The sequence below is a fragment of the Oncorhynchus tshawytscha genome, linkage group LG18 (genome assembly GCF_018296145.1).
Source record: "Oncorhynchus tshawytscha isolate Ot180627B linkage group LG18, Otsh_v2.0, whole genome shotgun sequence".
Lineage (NCBI taxonomy): Eukaryota > Metazoa > Chordata > Actinopteri > Salmoniformes > Salmonidae > Oncorhynchus > Oncorhynchus tshawytscha.
The window spans coordinates 23715176-23738760 of NC_056446.1; the positions used below are offsets into that span (position 1 = coordinate 23715176).

Here is a 23585-nt window from a genome sequence, read left to right on the forward strand (position 1 = left end):
CTGCTGTGTGTGTGTACTCTCCTCTTGTATCCTTCCAGCAGGAGATGGCTGTGAGAACCTGCATCTGGGACCCCGCCCCCACTACCCCTCCTTGCCCTCACTGCCAAAACATCCCCCCACACCCCCTCCCACCCCCCTTGTCTGCCAGTTGTCACACCCCTACATACATTATACACACCCAAGAAGTAGCCTCCCTTCTCCAGCCTCGCTCCCTTCTCCCCCTGTCCTGATCGTTAGGGAAATAAGCTTTGCTGCCCAATCTAGCTTCTGATCCTTCCCCTGACTGAGGGGGATTTTATAAAATAGGCTCAGGCCCAGAAAGTAAATATTAACCTAGTGACATGTTCTACTGCCTCCTACATTCAGTATTCTAATACTTTACCAACCTGAGAGAAAAATCTTATTTTCTACAATGGTCCATTTCAGCTCTGACATTTGGTAATAAATGTTTCTTAACAGTTAACACAGACTAAATCAACTCCTGACACCATGTTATCTGTTGTTTATGGAGCTAGCTGTTTGTCAGGACAGAATTATGGTAAGGCAATGACCTCATGGTGAGGTCAAAGGGAAATGTTCCAGTCTTTTAATGTTTTACCCATTGTTCAACCCATGTTTTGGCCTATATGCTGTTGGCTTTGGACTTAGTTTGGCCTTAAACCCCCTGACCACTTGGCATTGTCACCTATCCTGTCATTTTAGCCTCTCCTTTAGTTCTAGTTTGTGGATAGAGGTGTGTTACTATAGTAACCTGGTATGGCCTTTTCCCCCAGGTGGTCACACACAGGAATGTGCGTAATATTCTCCTTTTCTCTCAATATCAACTCCATGGGGAGTAATGCAACATGGGATCCAATATAAAGAAGTGTCCATGTGGAATTCTGTGCTATAAGATGTGTAGGGGGATTATTAACTTACTACCTGTCTGGGGGGATATGCAGCCTTGCAGGAAGTAACTGACCTTAAGTTCTTTGTGTGTGTGTGTGTGTGTGTGTGTGTGTGTGTGTGTGTGTGTGTGTGTGTGTGTGTGTGTGTGTGTGTGTGTGTGTGTGTGTGTGTGTGTGTGTGTGTGTGTGTGTGTGTGTGTGTGTGTGATGGAGGCAGTGGCAGGATAGTAATGACGGACCAGCAGCACAGCTAGACCAGCTGTTACCATGACACCTCAGAAGAATTCTCTGACATCCAGCACCGTGTGTGTTACTTAGATCATTTCTGTGTGTGATTGTTCCTCCTGTGTGTGATGCTGTGTGTTGTGTTTATTCGCTTGTGTGTATGCCAATATGGGTGTGTTTTTCAAAGTAACTGTAGCTTCTTATTATGTCACCGAACAATATTTCAGGGTACAGTGGTGATTTGTGGCTTCTGCCGCTGTGTGGACGTCTTTTGAATTTCTGACAATAGACAGACATAGTGGAGAGAAGCTAGACAGAAGGCTACTGGCATAACAACAAATACTAGAGACACCTTTACTGGTTGTCTGAGATGAAAGCGGGTGCATGCGGTTTCCTGGCAACCGTTTCTGCGGTGGCCATTTATCAGAGGCCATTGTGGGTAGGAGAGGGGTTGGAGAAGGGAGTGTTAGAGGGCCTAAATCCTTTTTGACATCTTTAATGTTAGGGTGTCTTTCTCTTTGCAGGCAAGTGCAACACAAAACGAAATAGAGCTATGAGTGAAAGAATGAAAGAGTGTGTTAGTGAAGGAGTGAGTGAGGCTTTCAGATGGAAAGTGTGAATGAAGGAGAGAGAGGTTTTGGAATGGTGAGAGTGAGTGAAGGAAGGAATGAGGGATTAAAAGAGTGGAAGTAGGGCTTTTGCTCAGAGACAGAGGCCTCCTCCCTAGTTCAGCACATCCAGCACGAGGGCGTGGGCCTGTGGCATTCTGGGAGATTTCTATGGAGTGTTTGTCTCTGTGGCCTGAGTTCTCTGAGACGTGGGCCCCACCATTGACTCCTCTGTTCCTTCTCAGCTTGTGTGTGTGTGTGTGTGTGTGTGTGTGTTAGTTAGAGTTGGGTGGGATCCAGATGTACTGTACTATACTGTCATATTGTTTCTGTACCATACTGGGGTATACAGCATTACCGAATGTTCACACAATTACACTGAACAAAGATATAAAAGGCAACACACAACAATTTCAAAGATTTTACTGAGTTACGGTTCATATAGGGAAATCCAATCAATTAAAATAAATTCATTAGGCCCTAATCAATGGATTTTGCATGACTGGGAAGACAGAAATGTTTCTGTTGGTCACAGACTTACAGGAGCAGCTCAGGGACTTGAACCAACAACCTTTTGGTTACTGGCCCAACGCTCTTAACCACTAGGCTACCTGCCGCATATCTGCTGTAACCAAGAAGCTGTAAGTAAGAAGCGTGTCTGCTGTAACTGTAATATCTTATATTTCACCGAGTGGTGGCTGAAAGATGACATGGATAACACAGCTGGCAGGGTTTTTGGTCCATCTGCAAGATAGAACAGCTGCCTCCGTTAAGACAAGGGGTGGCGGTCTGTGTATATTTGTAAACAACAGCTGGTGCCCGAAATCTAATATTAAGGAAGTCTCAAGGTTTTGCTCGCCTGAGGTAGAATATCTCATGATAAGCTGTAGACCACAATTTTTACCAAGAGAGTTTTAATCTATATTCTTCGTAGCTGTCTATTTACCACCACAAACCGATTCTGTCATTAAGACTGCACTCAATGAGCTGTATAAGGCAATAAGCAAACAGGAAAACGCTCATCCAGAGGCGGCGCTCCTAGTGGCCGGGTACTTTAATGCAGGGAAACTTAAAATTGAAGTCGGAAGGTTACATACACCATAGCCAAACACATTTAAACTCAGTTTCTCACAATTCCTGACATTTAATCCTAGTAAACATTCTCTGTCTTAGGTCAGTTAGGATCACCACTTTATTTTAAGAATGTGAAATATCAGAATAATAGTAGAGACAGTGATTTATTTCAGCTTTTATTTCTTTCATCACATTTCCAGTGGGTCAGACATTTACATACACTCAATTCGTATTTGGTAGCATTGCCTTTAAATTGTTTAACTTGGGTCAAATGTTTCAGGTAGCCTTCCATAAGCTTCCCACAATAAGTTGGGTGAATTTTGGCCCATTCTTCTTGACAGAGCTGCTGTAACTGAGTCAGGTTTGTAGGCCTCCTTGCTCACACACGCCTTTTGAGGTCAGGTCTTTGTGATGGCCACTCCAATACCTTGACTTTGTTGTCCCTAAGCCATTTTTCCACAACTTTGGACGTATGCTTGGATTGCTTGCATATGCTTGCATTGTCCATTTGGAAGACCCATTTGCGACCAAGCTTTAACTTCCTGACTGATGTCTAGAGATGTTGTTTTAATATATCCACATCATTTCCCATCCTCATGATGCCATCTATTTTGTGAAGTGCACCAGCCCCTCCTGCAGCAAAGCACCCCCACAACATGATGCTGCCACCCCAGTGCTTCACGGTTGGGATGGTGTTCTTCGGCTTGCAAGCCTCCCCCTTTTTCCTCCAAACATAACGATGGTCATAATGGCCAAACAGTTCTATTTTTGTTTCATCAGACCAGAGGACATTTCTCCAAAAAGTACGATCTTTGTCCCCATGTGCAGTTGCAAACTGTAGTCTGGATTTTTAATGGTGGTTTTCGAGCAGTGGCTTCTATAGGGCTCATTTTACTGTGGATATAGATACTTTTGTACCTGTTTCCTCCAGCATCTTCACAAGGTCCTTTGCTGTTGTTCTGGGATTGATTTGCACTTTTCGCACCACAGTACGTTCATCTCTAGGAGACAGAACGCGTCTCCTTCCTGATTGGTATGATGGCTGCGTGGTCCCATGGTGTTTATACTTGCGTACTATTGTTTGTACAGATGAATGTGGTACCTTCAGGCATTTGGAAATTGCTCCCAAGAATGAACCAGACTTGTGGAGGTTTAGAATTATTTTTCTGAGGTCTTGGCTGATTTCTTTTGATTTTCCCATGATGTCAAGCAAAGATGCACTGAGTTTGAAGGTAGGCCTTGAAATACATTCACAGGTACACCTCCAATTGACTCAAATGATGTCAATTAGCCTATCAGAAGCTTCTAAAGCCATGACATAATTTTCTGGAATTTTCCAAGCTGTTTAAAGGCACAGTCAACTTGGTGTATGTAAACTTCTGACCCACTGACCCACTGGAATTGTGATACAGTGAAGAATTATAAGTGAAACAATCTGTCTGTAAACAGTTGTTGGAAAAATGTATTGTGTCATGCAGAAAGTAGTCCTAATGTCCACACACACACACACACACACACACACACACACACACACACACACACACACACACACACACACACACACACACACACACAGGTGACAAAGTAGATGTCCTAACCGACTTGCCAAACTATAGTTTAATATGGGACCACTCTAAGTGAATTTGTCCAAATACTTATGACAACTTCAAATGGGGGGACTAGATACACATTGTGCTTTCATTTATGTACGGCATAACAGATATGTAGGAAAATACCCTCAAATAAAGGTGACATTCTATACTGTAGCCTCATATGAAACATTTGATCTCAAATCCAAAGTGATGAAGTATAGAGCCACATTTAAAATGTTAGCTTCACTGTCCAAATACAAATGGAGGGGAGTGTAGCTCAGTGGAAAGTCCCTCTGGTTCCCAGATTATTTCAGTCCATACCAAATCCAGCCCCACCCAACCCAAACCCAACTCAGTTCTGTCCTAGACTGTATATTAGGGTTCTGTCTAGCCCAGCCCAGCCCTGTCCTAACCCCAGCTGGTCTGATCCTTTATGGAAGGAAGTGGTGCTAATGCAATCTGACTCAGAGGGAAGTTAGTCACGGGACTGACCAGGCTTGTAATCCTTTTCCATTTCCTCCTCGTGGGAGAAAGGAAGAGTGAAAACAAAACACACCAAACAAACCCCTCCTCCCCTCTCTCTGTTCTCTCTGTTCTCTCTCTCCCTCTCATTTCTCGTGGGAGGGGATGGATGTAGGTCCAGTTGTTCCTCATTGTAGAGAGGTTTAGTCATTAGTGGCCAAATTGACTTTTTTTCCTCTCCTCTCTCTGGCAGCGATGGGGGGGATGAGTCAAGGGAACAATGTTTGTCAAAGACTTCGTCATATGTCATCTCTCTGTTTCCAGTACTGTATAAAGGTAGTATACAGGGTTTAAGAGAGAGAGGGGTATCAGAGGGTTTCTCTCTCTTGGTGTGTGTTACGAGTCATCCTTTGGTCATGTTGATCTGCTGTCTCACTCTCACGTGTAACAGGATGTGAGCTGACCACCTGCTGGGGGGTGGGGGGGCTGCTGTGTCGCTGTGTTTAGGCCAGTGGAGGATTCTCCCTTTTTGTAATTGTGATATAACACTGCCCCTGACACACACACACACACACACACACACACACACACACACTATATCTGTCACTTTGACAGGAAGTCACACTTCTCTTGTTTGACAAGCTGGCCTTGTGCCTTCCTCACCTCCCTCTCTCCCCATCGCCCTCTTCTCACACCCCTGCTGTAGTGTGTGTGACATAAGAGTACACCTTACCATCAATCCAAGTAAACATACCCAGCATGCTCAGCAAGCAGCCCTCAAACGTCCACTTCCTCAGACTGCCAGTGCCTCTACTTGTCTTCCTCTTCCGTGTTTGTTGTTTTTTCGTTTCTTTCTCTCTTATATGTTCTCTCCATCATGAATTTGAGTAAGTGGCTGCCTTGGAGAAGGCGCAGTGCTTCCAGACAGAGGAGGAAGCAGGAGAGAGTGTCTCTTGTTCTGGGTGAGTAGTACAGGATAAATAGCAGAGCTCTCTTCGTTTCCTGTTTCAACTAAAGAAAATAGTAAAGAGGCTAGAATTGCTTTCACTCTGTCTCTGTCTAATCGACAGTACAGTACAGATTAGTCGTTGCTGGCTTCCTCTACAGCGAGTAAACGTTTTTTCCCCCACAGAATATTCATGTTCACTTTTAGGGTTGAATTTGATGAGCAAGTTTAAGTATCTTTAAAGTAAATGTGTGTAATTTTGACTAACTTTATTCCAGCATCACGTAAAAACAAATAGCACTGCGTTTTTTTTGTGCATGGTGATGTGTGGGTTTGTGTGTGTCTGGCCATGTGTGTGCGTGGTGATGTGTGGGTTTTTGTGTGTCTGGCCATGTGTGTGTGCGCGTGTGTGTGTGCGTGCGTGTGTGTGTGTGTTTTGATATACTTCACATTCCCCCAGGGCAATACCAGCACCTCTGTACGGTTGAACTACATGGTCAAGTGCTCCCAGCCAACCATGGCAGATATCATTATTTCTCTGTTTGGTTCTGGGGATGTTCTCACTGCGTTGTGTAGTGGTTATCCCTGGATCTAGACTATAGAGAACAACAGAAAAGTGGGTTTTGTGTATGTTTTTCCCCCCCTCCCTTTGGCCATGTTTCTGCACAAGTTTTCTCGGCCTGTCTTCTGCAGTCTTTCACTGTGTCTGATAGGACTGTGGCTGTGTTTCTGATATTTGACATTCTTCCATGGTTTGATGTTGGAGATGTAGCAGCCTTGCTGGCTGCTGTGCTGTCTTATGTTGTGTTAGACAGATAACCGGTAACCCATCCAAGTCCTCGGCTCCATCCTAACCTTATCTGGCCCTCTTCTTTCCAATGTTGTGTCTAAGCTGTGAGTGTTAGGTTTACAGGTTTCTCTCTCTCTCTCTCTTCCTCTCTCTCTCTTTCTCTCTCTCTCTTTCTCTTTCTCTCTCTCTCTCTCTCTCTCTCTCTCTCTCTCTCTCTCTCTCTCTCTCTCTCTCTCTCTCTCTCTCTCTCTCTCTCTCTCTCTCTCTCTCTCTCTCTCTCTCACATCACTGTCTCCCTCCGTAACATGGGAGGCCTCTGCCCCCTGTTGCATGCTGGGACAGGGTTTAGACAGAGAACGCTGTGTGTTCCTTCAGCGGAGCACGGTGTATCCCACAGTGCACTGCCCACCACACCCTGGCCCTGCCTTGCTCTCTGCTCCTCTCTCTCTCATTGGTAGTATCCCCCCTTTCCTTCCCTCTCACCCCTCCTCTCACCATCTGCCCCTGGCCCCCCTCCCCTGCATTCTTCTGTTATTCTCCCTCTCCTCTGTTCAAGAAACTACAGTCAGGAGAGAGAGAGAGGAATGTGAACTCCATTCCTGGAGTGTTTTTCTTCTTTTTAATGTTTTTGTCTCTCGTATTTGGGAGAGATGGCGGAAGGCATAGTGGGAGAGATGGCGGAGCGTGGTCTCAAGCTCAGAGGTAGGACTCTCAACCAGGTGACATAGAACCAGGTAGACAAAGGTCAGTGACACACAGGTGTAGTTTTACTGTAGATAGACAACCTGTGACATGGAGCTGTCATTCACTCTGTGGTTGGGCACTTCAGGATAGTTGGATAGATTGGCTTAGGTGGTTTAGTGAGTCTGTGTCTTAGGTGGGTTACACACCTGTTTACGAAAGTGTGACGCAGCTGCTGCTGCAGAGATCTCAACACAGCTGTTCATTCTGTGTGTGTGTTTGTGTGTGTGTGTGTGTGTGTGTGTGTGCTCTCTTGCCTTTACATACGGGGATTCAGCATATTCAATAGTATAGCGTGACAATTGCATAGTTTCACTCCATGGACCTTTTGTGTGCATTGAACTTTACTTTGCGTAGTCTGCACCTCTGATTTCATATTGTGGTTAGACATGATGATTTGATTCTTCTTCATAACTGCTTGCCTTGCAACCTTTATTTTGACTGCATGGGAAATGTATACAGTTGAAGTCAGAAGTTTACATACACTTAGGTTGGAGTCATTAAAATTAGTTTTTCAACCACTTGACAATTTCTTGTTAACAAATTATAGTTTTGGCAAGTTGGTTAGGACATCTACTTTGCATGACACAAGTCATTTTCCAACAATTGTTTACAGACAGAGTATTTCACTTATAATTCACTGTATCACTGTAATTCACTGTAATTGGTCAGAAGTTTACATACACTAAGTTGACTGTGCCTTTAAACAGCTTGGAAAATTCCAGAAAATGATGTAATCGCTTTAGAAGTTTCTGATAGGCTAATTGACATCATTTGAGTCAATTGGAGGTGTACCTGTGGATGTATTTCAAGGCCTACCTTCAAACTCAGTGCCTTTTTGCTTGACATCATGGGAAAATCAAAAGCAAATCAGCCAAGACCTCAGAAACAAAATTGAAGACTTCACAAGTCTGGTTCATCCTTGGGAGAAATTTCCAAATGCCTGAAGGTACCACGATCATCTGTACAAACAATAATACGCAAGTATAAACACCTTGGGACCACGCAGCCGTCATACCACTCAGGAAGGAGACGCGTTCTGTCTCCTAGAGATGAACGTACTTTGGTGTGAAAAGTGCACATCAATCCCAGAACAACAGCAAAAGACCTTGTGAAGATGCTGGAGGAAACAGGTACAACAGTATCTATATCCACAGTAAAACGAGTCCTATATCGACATAACCTGAAAGGCCGCTCAGCAACGAAGAAGCCACTGCTCCAAATCCGCCATGAAAAGCCAGACTACGGTTTGCAACTGCACATGGGGACAAAGATCCTACTTTTTGGAGAAATGTCCTCTGGTCTGATGAAACAAAAATAGAACTGTCTGGCCAAAATGACAATCTTTATGTTTGGAGGAAAGTGGGTGAGGCTTGCAAGCCGAAGAACACCATCCCAACCGTGAAGCACGGGGGTGGCAGCATCATGTTTTGGGGGTGCTTTGCTGCAAGAGGAACTGGTGCACTTCACAAAATAGATGGTATCATGAAGTGAGAAAATTATGTGGATATATTGAAGCAACATCTCAAGACATCAGTCAGCAAGTTAAAGCTTGTTCGCAAATGGGTCTTCCAAATGGACAATGACCTGAAGCATACTTCCAAAGTTGTGGTAAAATGGCTTAAGGACAACAAAGTCAAGGTATTGGAGTGGCCATCACAAAGCCCTGACCTCAATCCCATAGAACATTTGTGGGCAGAACTGAAAAAGCCTGTGTGAGCAAGGAGACCTCCAAACCTGACTAAGTTACACCAACTCTGTCAGGAGGAATGGGCCAAAATTCACCCAACTTATTGTGGGAACCTTGTGGAAGGCTACCCGAAACATTTGACCCAAGTTAAGACAATTTAAAGGCAATGCTACCAAATACGAATTGAGTGTATGTAAACTTCTGACCCACTGTGAATGTGATGAAAGAAATAAAAGCTGAAATAAATTTCACATTCTTAAAATAAAGTGGTGATCCTAACTGACCTAAGACAGGGAATTTTTACTGAATTTAAATTTATTTGGCTAAGGTGTATGTAAACTTCCGACTTCAACTGTATTTTTAACATAGTCAGTTGTTGCTTCTATGGTTGTGAGATGGAATACTTTCAGCAGCCAGAGAGTTTATCATTCTGCTGTGTGTCAGGAGAAACCTTCTCACCTGTAAATTACACCATACCTACCTTCTCATCTACACACACGGGGGTGTTTTTGAAAAGGACTAAGTGGGGATATCGGTTAATCTTCCCGGACACAAGGAGTGTTTTCCCTACAAATTCCCCAATCCCGGCAGCGGAGCATCGACAGTTCTGGGTCGGGCAAGCTTGGGCAAGTGTCTGGTTGGTGGGGGTGGAATGCGTGGGAAATGATGGGAATGCCATACATTCCACACGTCCCACAGTCAAAATATAACACCGTTGAGCTGTGAACAGGGGGACAAGGGGTGCGTGTGTGTCTGTGTGTTTGTGTGTCTGTGTGTCTGTGTGTTTGTGTGTCTGTATGTTTGTGTGTCTGTGTGTGGATGATGTACTGAGGCATGGGTTGAAGAGTCTGTGCATTGTGCATCATCATTTGTCCGTGCAAACGATGATTGATAGTTAGTTCAACAATAACATCTTATATGCAGATGCAGTGTGCGTGTGCGAGCGTTCTTTGTGCTCGTCTGCGTCAGCGTTGTATCTGGTTGTTGGGCATACATAGGGCATACCACCCATTGAGCCCTCTGTTAGGGTCAGTTGTACACAGGTCAGGGCAGGGGTGGAGCTAGACTGACGGATAGATGTCCTAACAGCTGTGTTGTTTTTAAAACTTTACAAGGTGAAGTTTACCCGGGAGGGACGGTACCTTTTATGACATAGTCTTCTGTTAGAAAGGGTTTCTCTTCACGGCTTAGACACAGGGGACTGGTTTAGTGCCCAATGACACAAGACCTGGGAGAAGCATACAATTTACACTGAACTGGGAGGGACAAGGGACTGGTTTAGTGCCCAATGACACAAGACCTGGGAGAAGCATACAATTTACACTGAACTGTACTGAAAGCCTTAAATGGTTAAAATGCCACTCAACCTCATACCAAAAGTTGCCTACACTGTTTAGTCTATTGGCTAGTGCTGTCAAACAATTAAAACATTTGATCAAGATTTGCTGTGATTAATCATGATTCATCGCAAATTCAGAATTTGCTCAAATGGAGCTGTAATTTAAAGATTTTTATACAAAAAGCATTTACAGAAATATTTGCAGTCTTGATTTTGCCCAAAGTAACGATAAGTCAAATCTGTTAAATCGATAAAGCACAAATTCTTTAACCTCAGTGTCAACTTGTTTTGAGCTCACATTGCTATGTTTAGTTTGATAGATTCTGGATTTAGGATGTTTGCAGTGTATTTTGAATACCTTTCAACACTAAAATTACAAAACGTTAACTTGAGTTAACTGATTAGCTCTGACAGCACTACTGTAGACACATGTCAGGTTGTTGATGGAATCTAAAACAGTCCTGGCTGTGCTTAACCTGCAGTGAGATAAAGAAGGAATCATCAGAAATTATGTCCTCTCTCTTTAACCCTGGTCCCACGGATCCTTGTGTTGATGTGAGTGTTGCTGCCATGGAAACTACAGTGGGGCAAGAAAGTATTTAGTCAGCCACCAATTGTGCAAGTTCTCTCACTTAAAAAGATGAGAGGCCTGTAATTTTCATCATAGGTACACTTCAACTATGACAGACAAAATGAGAAGAAACATCCAGAAAATCACATTGTAGGATTTTGAATGAATTTATTTGCAAATTATGGTGGAAAATAAGTATTTGGTCAATAACAAAAGTTTATCTCAATACTTTGTTATATACCCTTTGTTGGCAATGACCGAGGTCAAACGTTTTCTGTAAGTCTTCACAAGGTTTTCACACACTGTTGCTGGTATTTTGGCCCATTCCTCCATGTAGATCTCCTCTAGAGCAGTGATGTTTTGGGGCTGTTGCTGGGCAACACAGACTTTCAACTCCCCCCAAAGATTTTCTATGGGGTTGAGATCTGGAGACTGACTAGGCCACTCCAGGACCTTGAAATGCTTCTTACGAAGCCACTCCTTCGTTGCCCGGGCGGTGTGTTTGGGATCATTGTCATGCTGAAAGACCCAGCCACGTTTCATCTTCAATGCCCTTGCTGATGGAAGGAGGTTTTCACTCAAAATCTCACGATACATGGCCCCATTCATTCTTTCCTTTACATGGATCAGTCGTCCTGGTCCCTTTGCAGAAAAACAGCCCCAAAGCATGATGTTTCCACCCCCATGCTTCACAGTAGGTATGGTGTTCTTTGGATGCAACTCAGCATTCTTTGTCCTCCAAACACGACGAGTTGAGTTTTTACCAAAAAGTTATATTTTGGTTTCATCTGACCATATGACATTCTCCCAATCTTCTTCTGGATCATCCAAATGCTCTCTTGCAAACTTCAGACGGGCCTGGACATGTACTGGCTTAAGCAGGGGGACACGTCTGGCACTGCAGGATTTGAGTCCCTGGCGGCGTAGTGTGTTACTGATGGTAGGCTTTGTTACTTTGGTCCCAGCTCTCTGCAGGTCATTCACTAGGCCCCCCCGTGTGGTTCTGGGATTTTTGCTCACCGTTCTTGTGATCATTTTGACTCCACGGGGTGAGATCTTGCGTGGAGCCCCAGATCGAGGGAGATTATCAGTGGTCTTGTATGTCTTCCATTTCCTAATAATTGCTCCCACAGTTGATTTCTTCAAACCAAGCTGCTTACCTATTGCAGATTCAGTCTTTCCAGCCTGGTGCAGGTCTACAATTTTGTTTCTGGTGTCCTTTGACAGCTCTTTGGTCTTGGCCATAGTGGAGTTTGGAGTGTGACTGTTTGAGGTTGTGGACAGGTGTCTTTTATACTGATAACAAGTTCAAACAGGTGCCATTAATACAGGTAACAAGTGGAGGACAGAGGAGCCTCTTAAAGAAGACATTACAGGTCTGTGAGAGCCAGAAATCTTGCTTGTTTGTAGGTGACCAAATACTTATTTTACACCATAATTTGCAAATAAATTCATTAAAAATCCTACAATGTGATTTTCTGGATTTTTTTTCTCATTTTGTCTGTCATAGTTTTAGTGTACCTATGATGAAAATTACAGGCCTCTCTCATCTTTTTAAGTGGGAGAACTTGCACAATAGGTGGCTGACTAAATACTTTTTTGCCCCACTGTATGTCCTATTTGGTTGTAGGTCTCTGTATTTCAGCCCTTGTTACGCTTCTCTCCATCATGTCTTGAATTTTATATTTACATTTTAGTCATTTAGCAGACACTCTTAACCAGAGCAACTTACAGGAGCAATTATGGTTAACTGCCTTGCTCAAGGGGACATCGATAGATTTTTCACTTAGTCGGCTCAGGGATTCAAACCAGCGACCTTTCGGTTACGCTCTTAACTGAAAATGACCAGAGAAAGAGTGACTGGACTGTTTTGGTTTGTGTTGCATGGTCACACACACACTGTATGTTATGTCTGTGTGTCTCCTTCATGAACTATTCGATACGCATCTATATTAGAGGTCGACCGATTAATCGGAATGGCCGATTTAATTAGGGCCGATTTTCAAGTTTTCATAACAATCGGAAATCGGTATTTTTGGAACGACAGATTTTCACCTTGTCAGCTCAGGGGTTCCAATCTTGCAACCGCACAATGCTCTAACCATTGCACTCCACGAGTAATCTGCCTGTTACGCGAATGCAGTAGAAGCCAAGGTAAATTGCTAGCTAGCATTAAACTGATCTTATAAAAAACAATCAATCATAATCAAATCAAATCAAATTCAATTATATAGCTCTTCGTACATCAGCTGATATCTCAAAGTGCTGTACAGAAACCCAGCCTAAAACCCCAAACAGCAAGCAATGCAGGTGTAGAAGCACGGTGGCTAGGAAAAACTCCCTAGAAAGGCCAAAACCTAGGAAGAAACCTAGAGAGGAACCAGGCTATGTGGGGTGGCCAGTCCTCTTCTGGCTGTGCCGGGTGGAGATTATAACAGAACATGGCCAAGATGTTCAAATGTTCATAAATGACCAGCATGGTCGTATAATAATAAGGCAGAACAGTTGAAACTGGAGCAGCAGCACGGCCAGGTGGACTGGGGACAGCAAGGAGTCATCATGTCAGATGGTCCTAGGGCTCAGGTCCTCCGAGAGAAAGAAAGAGAGAATTAGAGAGAGCATATGTGGGGTGGCCAGTCCTCTTCTGGCTGTGCCGGGTGGAGATTTAAACAGAACATGGCCAAGATGTTCAAATGTTCATAAATGACCAGCATGGTCGAATAATAATAAGGCAGAACAGTTGAAACTGGAGCAGCAGCACGGCCAGGTGGACTGGGGACAGCAAGCAGTCATCATGCCAGGCAGTCCTGGGGCATGGTCCTAGGGCTCAGGTCCTCCGAGAGAGAGAGAGAAAGAGAGAATTAGAGAACGCACACTTAGAGTCACACAGGACACAGAATAGGACAGGAAAGGTACTCCAGATATAACAAACTGACCCTAGCCCCCCGACACATTAACTACTGCAGCATAAATACTGGAGGCTGAGACAGGAGGGGTCAGGAGACACTGTGGCCCCATCCGAGGACACCCCCAGACAGGGCCAAACAGGAAGGATATAACCCCACCCACTTTGCCAAAGCATAGCCCCCACACCACTAGAGGGATATCTTCAACCACCAACTTACCATCCTGAGACAAGGCTGAGTATAGCCCACAAAGATCTCCGCCATGGCACAACCCAAGGGGGGGCGCCAACCCAGACAGGATGACCACAGGATGACCAATCACTAGTTATAACTACTAATCCAGTTTAGCAGGCAATATTAACCAGGTGAAATTGTGTCATTTCTCTTGCGATCATTGCACGCAGAGTCAGGGTATATGCAAGTTTGGGCTGCCTGGCTCATTGCGAACTAATTTGCCAGAATTTTACGTAATTATGACATAACATTGAAGGTTGTGCAATGTAACAAGAATATTTAGACTTAGGGATGCCACCCGTTAGATAAAATACCGAACGGTTCCGTATTTCACTGAAATAATAAACGTTTTGTTTTCGAAATGATAGTTTCCGGATTCGATCATATTAATGAGCAAAGGCTCGTATTTCTGTGTGTTATTATGTTATAATTAAGTCTGATTTGATAGAGCAGTCTGACTGAGCAGCAGCAGGCCCGTAATCATTCATTCAAACAGCACTTTTGTGCGTTTTGCCAGCAGCTCTTCGCAAGCACAGCGCTGTTTATGACTTCAAGCCTATCAGCCTAATGGCTGGTGTAACCAATGTGAAATGGCTAGCTAGTTAGCTGGGTGTGCGCTAATACGGTTTCAAACGTCACTCGCTTTTAGATTTGGAGTAGTCATTCCCCTTACGCTGCAAGGGCCGCGGCTTTTGTGGAGCGATGGGTAACGATGCTTCGAGTGTGGCTGTTGTGTTCCTGGTTAGAGCCCAGGTCGGGGCGAGGAGGTGGACAGAAGCTATGCTGTTACATTGGCAATATTATAGTGCCTATAAGAACATCCAATAGTCAAAGGTATATGAAATACAAATGGTATAGAGAGAAATAGTCCTATAAATACTATATTAACTACAACCTAAAACCTCTTACCTTGGAATATTGAAGTCTCATGTTAAAAGGAACCACCAACTTTCATATGTTCTCATGTTCTGAGCAAGGAACTTAAACGTTAGCTTTTTTACATGGCACATATTACTTTGTTCTCCAACACTTTGTTTTTTCATTATTTAAACCAAATTGAACATGTTTCATTATTTATTTGAGGCTAAATTGATTGTATCGATGTTTTATATTAAGTTAAAATAAGTGTTAATTCAGTATTGTTGTAATTGTCATTATTACAAATAAAAAAATCGGCCGATTTAATCGGTATCGGCTTTTTTGGTCCTCCAATCGGTCGACCTCTGATCTAGATACAAGGGTTTTGATATGGTACAGGGACGATATGTTTTAGTTTGAAACGAATCGGTGCAATTAGTTTTGATTAGGGTAACGATTTGATGCGATTCGGGACAATATATTTTTTGCATGAACACCTTCACCTTGCTGCTGATGGGAGCTCAGGAGCGGGCCTCTCTGAGATTACTTTTCTAAGCTGTGTGTTGTGTGTCAGTTGATGTGTTAGTGTGTAACTTCATGTAGCTTTAGCTTTTTCCTCTGCAGAGGTGTGTGTTGTGTGTGTGTGTGTTGTGTGTGTGAGAGAGAGAGAGAGAGAAGACCGTCCCCAGTCCCCACCTCTGTGTGTGTGTGTTCCCTGCAGTGCTTTGGGTCATTAGCTATCAGATCAGTGAGCTGTAAGAGGAGTCCTGTGGGACTTGTCTTCCTGATGTAATCACTACTTCCTGTTTCACTGGCAGGCAGATTGGAAGAAGGCCTTTCCTCTCAGAGCGGATAGCCGTGTGTGTGTTCTTACCATCAGTCTGGTTTCACTGGTTTAGTGTCCGATTGTATACTAGTGTGCATATGTTAGAGGGAGTGTGTGTAATATGATGACTGATGCATACTCCAAAGGGAGTGTTTATTTAACCAGGTAGGCTAGTTGAGAACAAGTTCTCATTTGCAACTGCGACCTGGCCAAGATAAAGCATAGCAGTGTGAACAGACAACACAGAGTTACACATGGAGTAAACAATTAACAAGTCAATAACACAGTAGAAAAAAAAGAGAGTCTATATACATTGTGTGCAAAAGGCATGAGGAGGTAGACGAATGATTACAATTTTGCAGATTAACACTGGAGCGATAAATGATCAGATGGTCATGTACAGGTAGAGATATTGTTGTGCAAAAGAGCAGAAAAGTAAATAAATAAAAACAGTATGGGGATAAGGTAGGTAAAAATGGGTGGGCTATTTACCGATAGACTATGTACAGCTGCAGCGATCGGTTAGCTGCTCAGATAGCAGATGTTTGAAGTTGGTGAGGGAGATAAAAGTCTCCAACTTCAGCGATTTTTGCAATTCGTTCCGGTCACAGGCAGCAGAGAACTGGAACGAAAGGCGGCCAAATGAGGTGTTGGCTTTAGGGATGATCAGTTAGATAAACCTGCTGGAGCGCGTGCTACGGATGGGTGTTGCCATCGTGACCAGTGAACTGAGATAAGGCGGAGCTTTACCTAGCATGGACTTGTAGATGACCTGGAGCCAGTGGGTCTGGCGACGAATATGTAGCGAGGGCCAGCCGACTAGAGCATACAGGTCGCAGTGGTGGGTGGTATAAGGTGCTTTAGTGACAAAACGGATGGCACTGTGATAAACTGCATCCAGTTTGCTGAGTAGAGTGTTGGAAGCAATTTTGTAGATGACATCGCCGAAGTCGAGGATCGGTAGGATAGTCAGTTTTACTAGGGTAAGTTTGGCGGCGTGAGTGAAGGAGGCTTTGTTGCGGAATAGAAAGCCGACTCTTGATTTGATTTTCGATTGGAGATGTTTGATATGAGTCTGGAAGGAGAGTTTGCAGTCTAGCCAGACACCTAGGTACTTATAGATGTCCACATATTCAAGGTCGGAACCATACAGGGTGGTGATGCTGGTCAGGCGTGCGGGTGCAGGCAGCGAACGGTTGAAAAGCATGCATTTGGTTTTACTAGCGTTTAAGAGCAGTTGGAGGCCGCGGAAGGAGTGTTGTATGGCATTGAAGCTCGTTTGGAGGTTAGATAGCACAGTGTCCAAGGACGGGCCGGAAGTATATAGAATGGTGTCGTCTGCGTAGAGGTGGATCAGGGAATCGCCCGCAGCAAGAGCAACATCATTGATATATACAGAGAAAAGAGTCGGCCCGAGGCTTGAACCCTGTGGCACCCCCATAGAGACTGCCAGAGGACCGGACAGCATGCCCTCCGATTTGACACACTGAACTCTGTCTGCAAAGTAATTGGTGAACCAGGCAAGGCTGTCATCCGAAAAACCGAGGCTACTGAGTCTGCCGATAAGAATATGGTGATTGACAGAGTCGAAAGCCTTGGCAAGGTCGATGAAGACGGCTGCACAGTACTATCTTTTATCGATGGCGGTTATGATATCGTTTAGTACCTTGAGCGTGGCTGAGGTGCACCCGTGACCGGCTCGGAAATCAGATTGCACAGCGGAGAAGGTACGGTGGGATTCGAGATGGTCAGTGACCTGTTTGTTGACTTGGCTTTCGAAGACCTTAGATAGGCAGGGCAGGATGGATATAGGTCTGTAACAGTTTGGGTCCAGGGTGTCTCCCCTTTGAAGAGGGGGATGACTGCGGCAGCTTTCAATCCTTGGGGATCTCAGACGATATGAAAGAGAGGTTGAACAGGCTGGTAATAGGGGTTGCGACAATGGCGGCGGATAGTTTCAGAAATAGAGGGTCCAGATTGTCAAGCCCAGCTGATTTGTACGGGTCCAGGTTTTGCAGCTCTTTCAGAACATCTGCTATCTGGATTTGGGTAAAGGAGAACCTGGAGAGGCTTGGGCGAGTAGCTGCGGGGGGTGGCAGAGCTGTTGGCCGAGGTTGGAGTAGCTAGGCGGAAGGCATGGCCAGCCGTTGAGAAATGCTTGTTGAAGTTTTCGATAATCATGGATTTATCGGTGGTGACCGTGTTACCTAGCCTCAGTGCAGTGGGCAGCTGGGAGGAGGTGCTCTTGTTCTCCATGGACTTCACAGTGTCCCAGAACTTTTGGAGTTGGAGCTACAGGATGCAAACTTCTGCCTGAAGAAGCTGGCCTTAGCTTTCCTGACTGACTGCGTGTATTGGTTCCTGACTTCCCTGAACAGTTGCATATCGCGGGGACTATTCGATGCTATTGCAGTCCGCCACAGGATATTTTTGTGCTGGTCGAGGGCAGTCAGGTCTGGAGTGAACCAAGGGCTATATCTGTTCTTAGTTCTGCATTTTTGAACGGAGCATGCTTATCTAAAATGGTGAGGAAGTTACTTTTAAAGAATGACCAGGCATCCTCAACTGACGGGATGAGGTCAATGTCCTTCCAGGATACCCGGGCCAGGTCGATTAGAAAGGCCTGCTCACAGAAGTGTTTTAGGGAGCGTTTGACAGTGATGATGGGTGGTCGTTTGACTGCGGCTCCGTAGCGGATACAGGCAATGAGGCAGTGATCGCTGAGATCCTGGTTGAAGACAGCCGAGGTGTATTTGGAGGGCCAGTTGGTCAGGATGACGTCTATGAGGGTGCCCTTGTTTACAGATTTAGGGTTGTACCAGGTGGGTTCCTTGATGATTTGTGTGAGATTGAGGGCATCTAGCTTAGATTGTAGGACTGCCGGGGTGTTAAGCATATCCCAGTTTAGGTCACCTAACAGAACAAACTCTGAAGCTAGATGGGGGGCGATCAATTCACAAATGGTGTCCAGGGCACAGCTGGAAGCTGAGGGGGGTCGGTAGCAGGCGGCAACAGTGAGAGACTTATTTCTGGAGAGAGTAATTTTCAAAATTAGTAGTTCGAACTGTTTGGGTATGGACCTGGAAAGTATGACATTACTTTGCAGGCTAACTCCTCCCCCTTTGGCAGTTCTATCTTGACGGAAAATGTTATAGTTGGGTATGGAAATCTCAGAATTTTTGGTGGCCTTCCTGAGCCAGGATTCAGACACGGCAAGGACATCAGGGTTAGCAGAGTGTGCTAAAGCAGTGAGTAAAACAAACTTAGGGAGGAGGCTTCTGATGTTGACATGCATGAAACCAAGGCTTTTTCGATCACAGAAGTCAACAAATGAGGGTGCCTGGGGACATGCAGGGCCTGGGTTTACCTCCACAACACCCGCGGAAAAGAGGAGGAGTAGAATGAGGGTGCGGCTAAAGGCTGTCAAAACTGGTCGCCTAGAGCGTTGGGGACAGAGAATAAAAGTAGCAGATTTCTGGGCATGGTAGAATATATTCAGGGCATAATGCGCAGACAGGGGTATGGTGGGGTGCGGGTGCAGCGGAGGTAAGCCCAGGCACTGGGTGATGATGAGAGAGGTTGTATCTCTGGACATGCTGGTTGTAATGGGTGAGGTCACCGCATGTGTGGGAGGTGGGACAAAGGAGGTATCAGGGGTATGAAGAGTGGAACTAGGGGCTCCATTGTAAACTAAAACAATTATAACTAACCTGAACAACAGTATACAAGGCATATTGACATTTGAGAGAGACATACAGCGAGGCATACAGTAATCACAGGTGTTGAATTGGGAGAGCTAGCTAAAACAGTAGCTAAAACAGTAGGTGAGACAACAACAGCTAATCAGCTAGCACAACAACGGCAGGTAAAATTGCGTTGACTAGGCAGGGAGGGTCGGATTAACTACACACAGAGCCTGAGTGCGGCTGGGGCCGACAGATAAAACATAAACAAGCAGAATGGAGTACCGTGATTAATGGACAGTCCAGCATGCATCAGCTATGTAGCCAAGTGATCAGTGTCCAGGGGGCAACATTGGGTGAGGCGGGTTGCAGGAGAGTATTTGGAAGTTGAGGTTTAGCAAAATGTTTTAAAAGATATGCGAAGAAAAATATGTTTAAAAAAAAAAAAACGTTGTATACGATATATACAAGGGACACGACATGACAAGACGTCCGACTGCTACGCCATCTTGGAGATCCAAAAGAATGTGATTAATACACACTGCTCAGCTGCCCCACATCCGTTTAATAGCAGGTATATAGCTCATTTCTAGGTGGACAGATTTGGGCTGTGGCGGTCATTACATTTTGTCAGACGGTTATTGTCATGCAGAAGAACAGTTATCTGGCTATGCTCCCTGCCATAGGCTGTACGCTAGTTCATTTAGCTGACAAGATATGCTCATAAGTCCCTTTTATAGTAAGAAGAATATAATTGAACTTAGCTGAATAAAATAGAAAGGATATTTTTCCCATTCCGAAGCGTTTGTGCTATGACGTGGCCATGTTGAACGTAAAAGGGATCATTTGAAACAGGTCTTGTATGCTAGATATAGAGTTATTTGGCAACTTTATTTGTGAATGAAACAAACCTTAGAATGTCTTAGAAATCAAAACATCAATGGGCTGCATGGAGCGACTATCTGCTATTGATTTGAGAAAGAAGCAGAACAAGCTTGTGTTCTGTTCCTTGCCTCAGGCTGCACAGCTGTTCTCTCATCAACTGATTTTCACTCATCAGACTATTCTCAATTTAACCTTGTCTTTACTAATATATAAAATGTGTTTTGATTTAGAATGGTCCATTGTCAAATGGGCAGGAACAAGGACAGGGGAAAAAGACATGTACAGTGCCTTGCGAAAGTATTCGGCCCCCTTGAACTTTGCGACCTTTTGCCACATTTCAGGCTTCAAACATAAAGATATAAAACTGTATTTTTTTGTGAAGAATCAACAACAAGTGGGACACAATCAGGAAGTGGAACGACATTTATTGGATATTTCAAACTTTTTTAACAAATCAAAAACTGAAAAATTGGGCGTGCAAAATTATTCAGCCCCTTTACTTTCAGTGCAGCAAACTCTCTCCAGAAGTTCAGTGAGGATCTCTGAATGATCCAATGTTGACCTAAATGACTAATGATGATAAATACAATCCACCTGTGTGTAATCAAGTCTCCGTATAAATGCACCTGCACTGTGATAGTCTCAGAGGTCCGTTAAAAGCGCAGAGAGCATCATAAAGAACAAGGAACACACCAGGCAGGTCCGAGATACTGTTGTGAAGAAGTTTAAAGCCGGATTTGGATACAAAAAGATTTCCCAAGCTTTAAACATCCCAAGGAGCACTGTGCAAGCGATAATATTGAAATGGAAGGAGTATCAGACCACTGCAAATCTACCAAGACCTGGCCGTCCCTCTAAACTTTCAGCTCATACAAGGAGAAGACTGATCAGAGATGCAGCCAAGAGGCCCATGATCACTCTGGATGAACTGCAGAGATCTACAGCTGAGGTGGGAGACTCTGTCCATAGGACAACAATCAGTCGTATATTGCACAAATCTGGCCTTTATGGAAGAGTGGCAAGAAGAAAGCCATTTCTTAAAGATATCCATAAAAAGTGTCGTTTAAAGTTTGCCACAAGCCACCTGGGAGACACACCAAACATGTGGAAGAAGGTGCTCTGGTCAGATGAAACTAAAATTGAACTTTTTGGCAACAATGCAAAACGTTATGTTTGGCGTAAAAGCAACACAGCTCATCACCCTGAACACATCATCCCCACTGTCAAACATGGTGGTGGCAGCATCATGGTTAAGGCCTGCTTTTCTTCAGCAGGGACAGGGAAGATGGATGGAGCCAAATACAGGACCATTCTGGAAGAAAACCTGATGGAGTCTGCAAAAGACCTGAGACTGGGACGGAGATTTGTCTTCCAACAAGACAATGATCCAAAACATAAAGCAAAATCTACAATGGAATGGTTCAAAAATAAACATATCCAGGTGTTAGAATGGCCAAGTCCAGACCTGAATCCAATCGAGAATCTGTGGAAAGAACTGAAACTGCTGTTCAAATGCTCTCCATCCAACCTCACTGAGCTCGAGCTGTTTTGCAAGGAGGAATGGGAAAAAATGTCAGTCTCTCGATGTGCAAAACTGATAGAGACATACCCCAAGCGACTTACAGCTGTAATCGCAACAAAAGGTGGCGCTACAAAGTATTAATTTAAGGGGGCTGAATAATTTTGCACGCCCAATTTTTCAGTTTTTGATTTGTTAAAAAAGTTTGAAATATCCAATAAATGTCATTCCACTTCATGATTGTGTCCCACTTGTTGTTGATTCTTCACAAAAAAATACAGTTTTATATCTTTATGTTTGAAGCCTGAAATGTGGCAAAAGGTCGCAAAGTTCAAGGGGGCCGAATACTTTCGCAAGGCACTGTAGGTAGGCTATGTAATGTATAACGGCACAATCATTAGTTTAATTCCCTTATTTTTCCGGGCTTGGGCTCTTGTATAGGCCTATGTGTAAGGGTGTTTTTGAAATAATCGTCACCTTATAAAGCACTGTCCATTTCATTGTGTTAGGCTTTGAAACAACATCCACAACAACCATGTTTTCCACTCAGTTTCAATCTGTTGTTGAACTTCTTTCTTCAAATTGATCAATTACGGTGAGGTGAGTTTTAAGAGCACGATACTGTTTTGATGATAAGTGTTTGATGTGATTTCCCCATTGCATTTACGTTGATGTCAGTGGTTAGAGGTACAATAGAGCCCTGAGTACCAGGCCATTAGGACCTGATGGAGGGACAATAGAGGCTTTTGGTACCAGGCCATTAGGACCTGATGGTAGTTAGCGAGTTGGTTACTACTGTCGTGTTTTTGGCTATGCAGGATTAAGTGATATGACATGCTATTCTATAAAATCCTTTCTCTGTAATTAATATCACCTCATTGAGCTCATCATGTAAATGAAATTAACTAGAAAGTCGGGGCACCACAAAAAAATCTCACCCTCTCATCCTCCCCCTAGCCCCTTTCCTCTCACCCTTCCCCTAGCCCCTGACCTCTCACCCTCTCATCCTCCCCTAGTCCCTGTCCTCTCACCCTTCCCCTAGCCCCTGACCTCTCACCCTCTCATCCTTCCCCTAGCCCCTGACCTGTCACCCTCTCATCCTTCCCCTAGCCCCTGACCTGTCACCCTCTCATCCTCACCCTAGCCCCTGTCCTCTCACCCTCTCCCTAGCCCCTGTCCTCTCATCGTCTCATCCTCCTCCTAGCCCCTGTCCTCTCATCGTCTCACCCTTCCCCTATTCCCCCTCACCTCTCACTAGCCCCTCTCATCCTCCCCCTAGCCCCTGTCCTCTCACCCTCTCATCCTCCCCCTAGCCCCTGTCCTCTCACCCTCTCATCCTCCCCTAGCCCCTGACCTCTCATCCTCCCCCTAGCCCCTGACCTCTCACCCTCTCATCCTCCCGCTAGCCCTCCCCTAGCCCCTGACCTCTCACCCTCTCATCCTCCCACTAGCCCCTGTCCTCTCACCCCTCCCCTAGCCCCTGACCTCTCACCCTCTCATCCTCCCACTAGCCCCTGTCCTCTCACCCCCTAGCCCCTGACCTCTCACCCTCTCATCCTCCCGCTAGCCCCTGTCCTCTCACCCTCTCACCCCTCCCCTACCCCCTGTGCTCTCACCCTCTCACCCCTACCCTAGCCCCTGTCCTCTCACCCTCTCATCCTCCCCTAGCCCCTGACCTCTCACCCCTCCCCTAGCCCCTGTCCTCTCACCCTCTCATCCTCCCTCTAGCCCCTGTCCTCTCATCGTCTC

General features: G+C 44.8%; 1 protein-coding gene across 5 annotated transcripts in view; it reads left to right on the top strand.

The window, feature by feature from the left end:
• The window catches only part of utrn (utrophin), a 334500-nt gene that overhangs the window by 21707 nt on the left and 289208 nt on the right, over window positions 1–23585 (top strand). For 3 of the 5 annotated variants that reach the window (XM_042300850.1, XM_042300854.1, XM_042300852.1), the window contains exon 1: window positions 5679–5810. The exons of 1 other annotated variant lie outside the window; for it this stretch is intronic. In XM_042300850.1, coding sequence (XP_042156784.1) covers window positions 5726–5810 — 85 coding nt within the window. In that variant the 5' untranslated portion in view covers window positions 5679–5725. Of the gene's footprint in view, window positions 1–5678; window positions 5811–7139; window positions 7287–23585 lie in introns of those variants that run through there. One more of the 5 variants, XM_042300853.1, reaches the window with a different exon arrangement.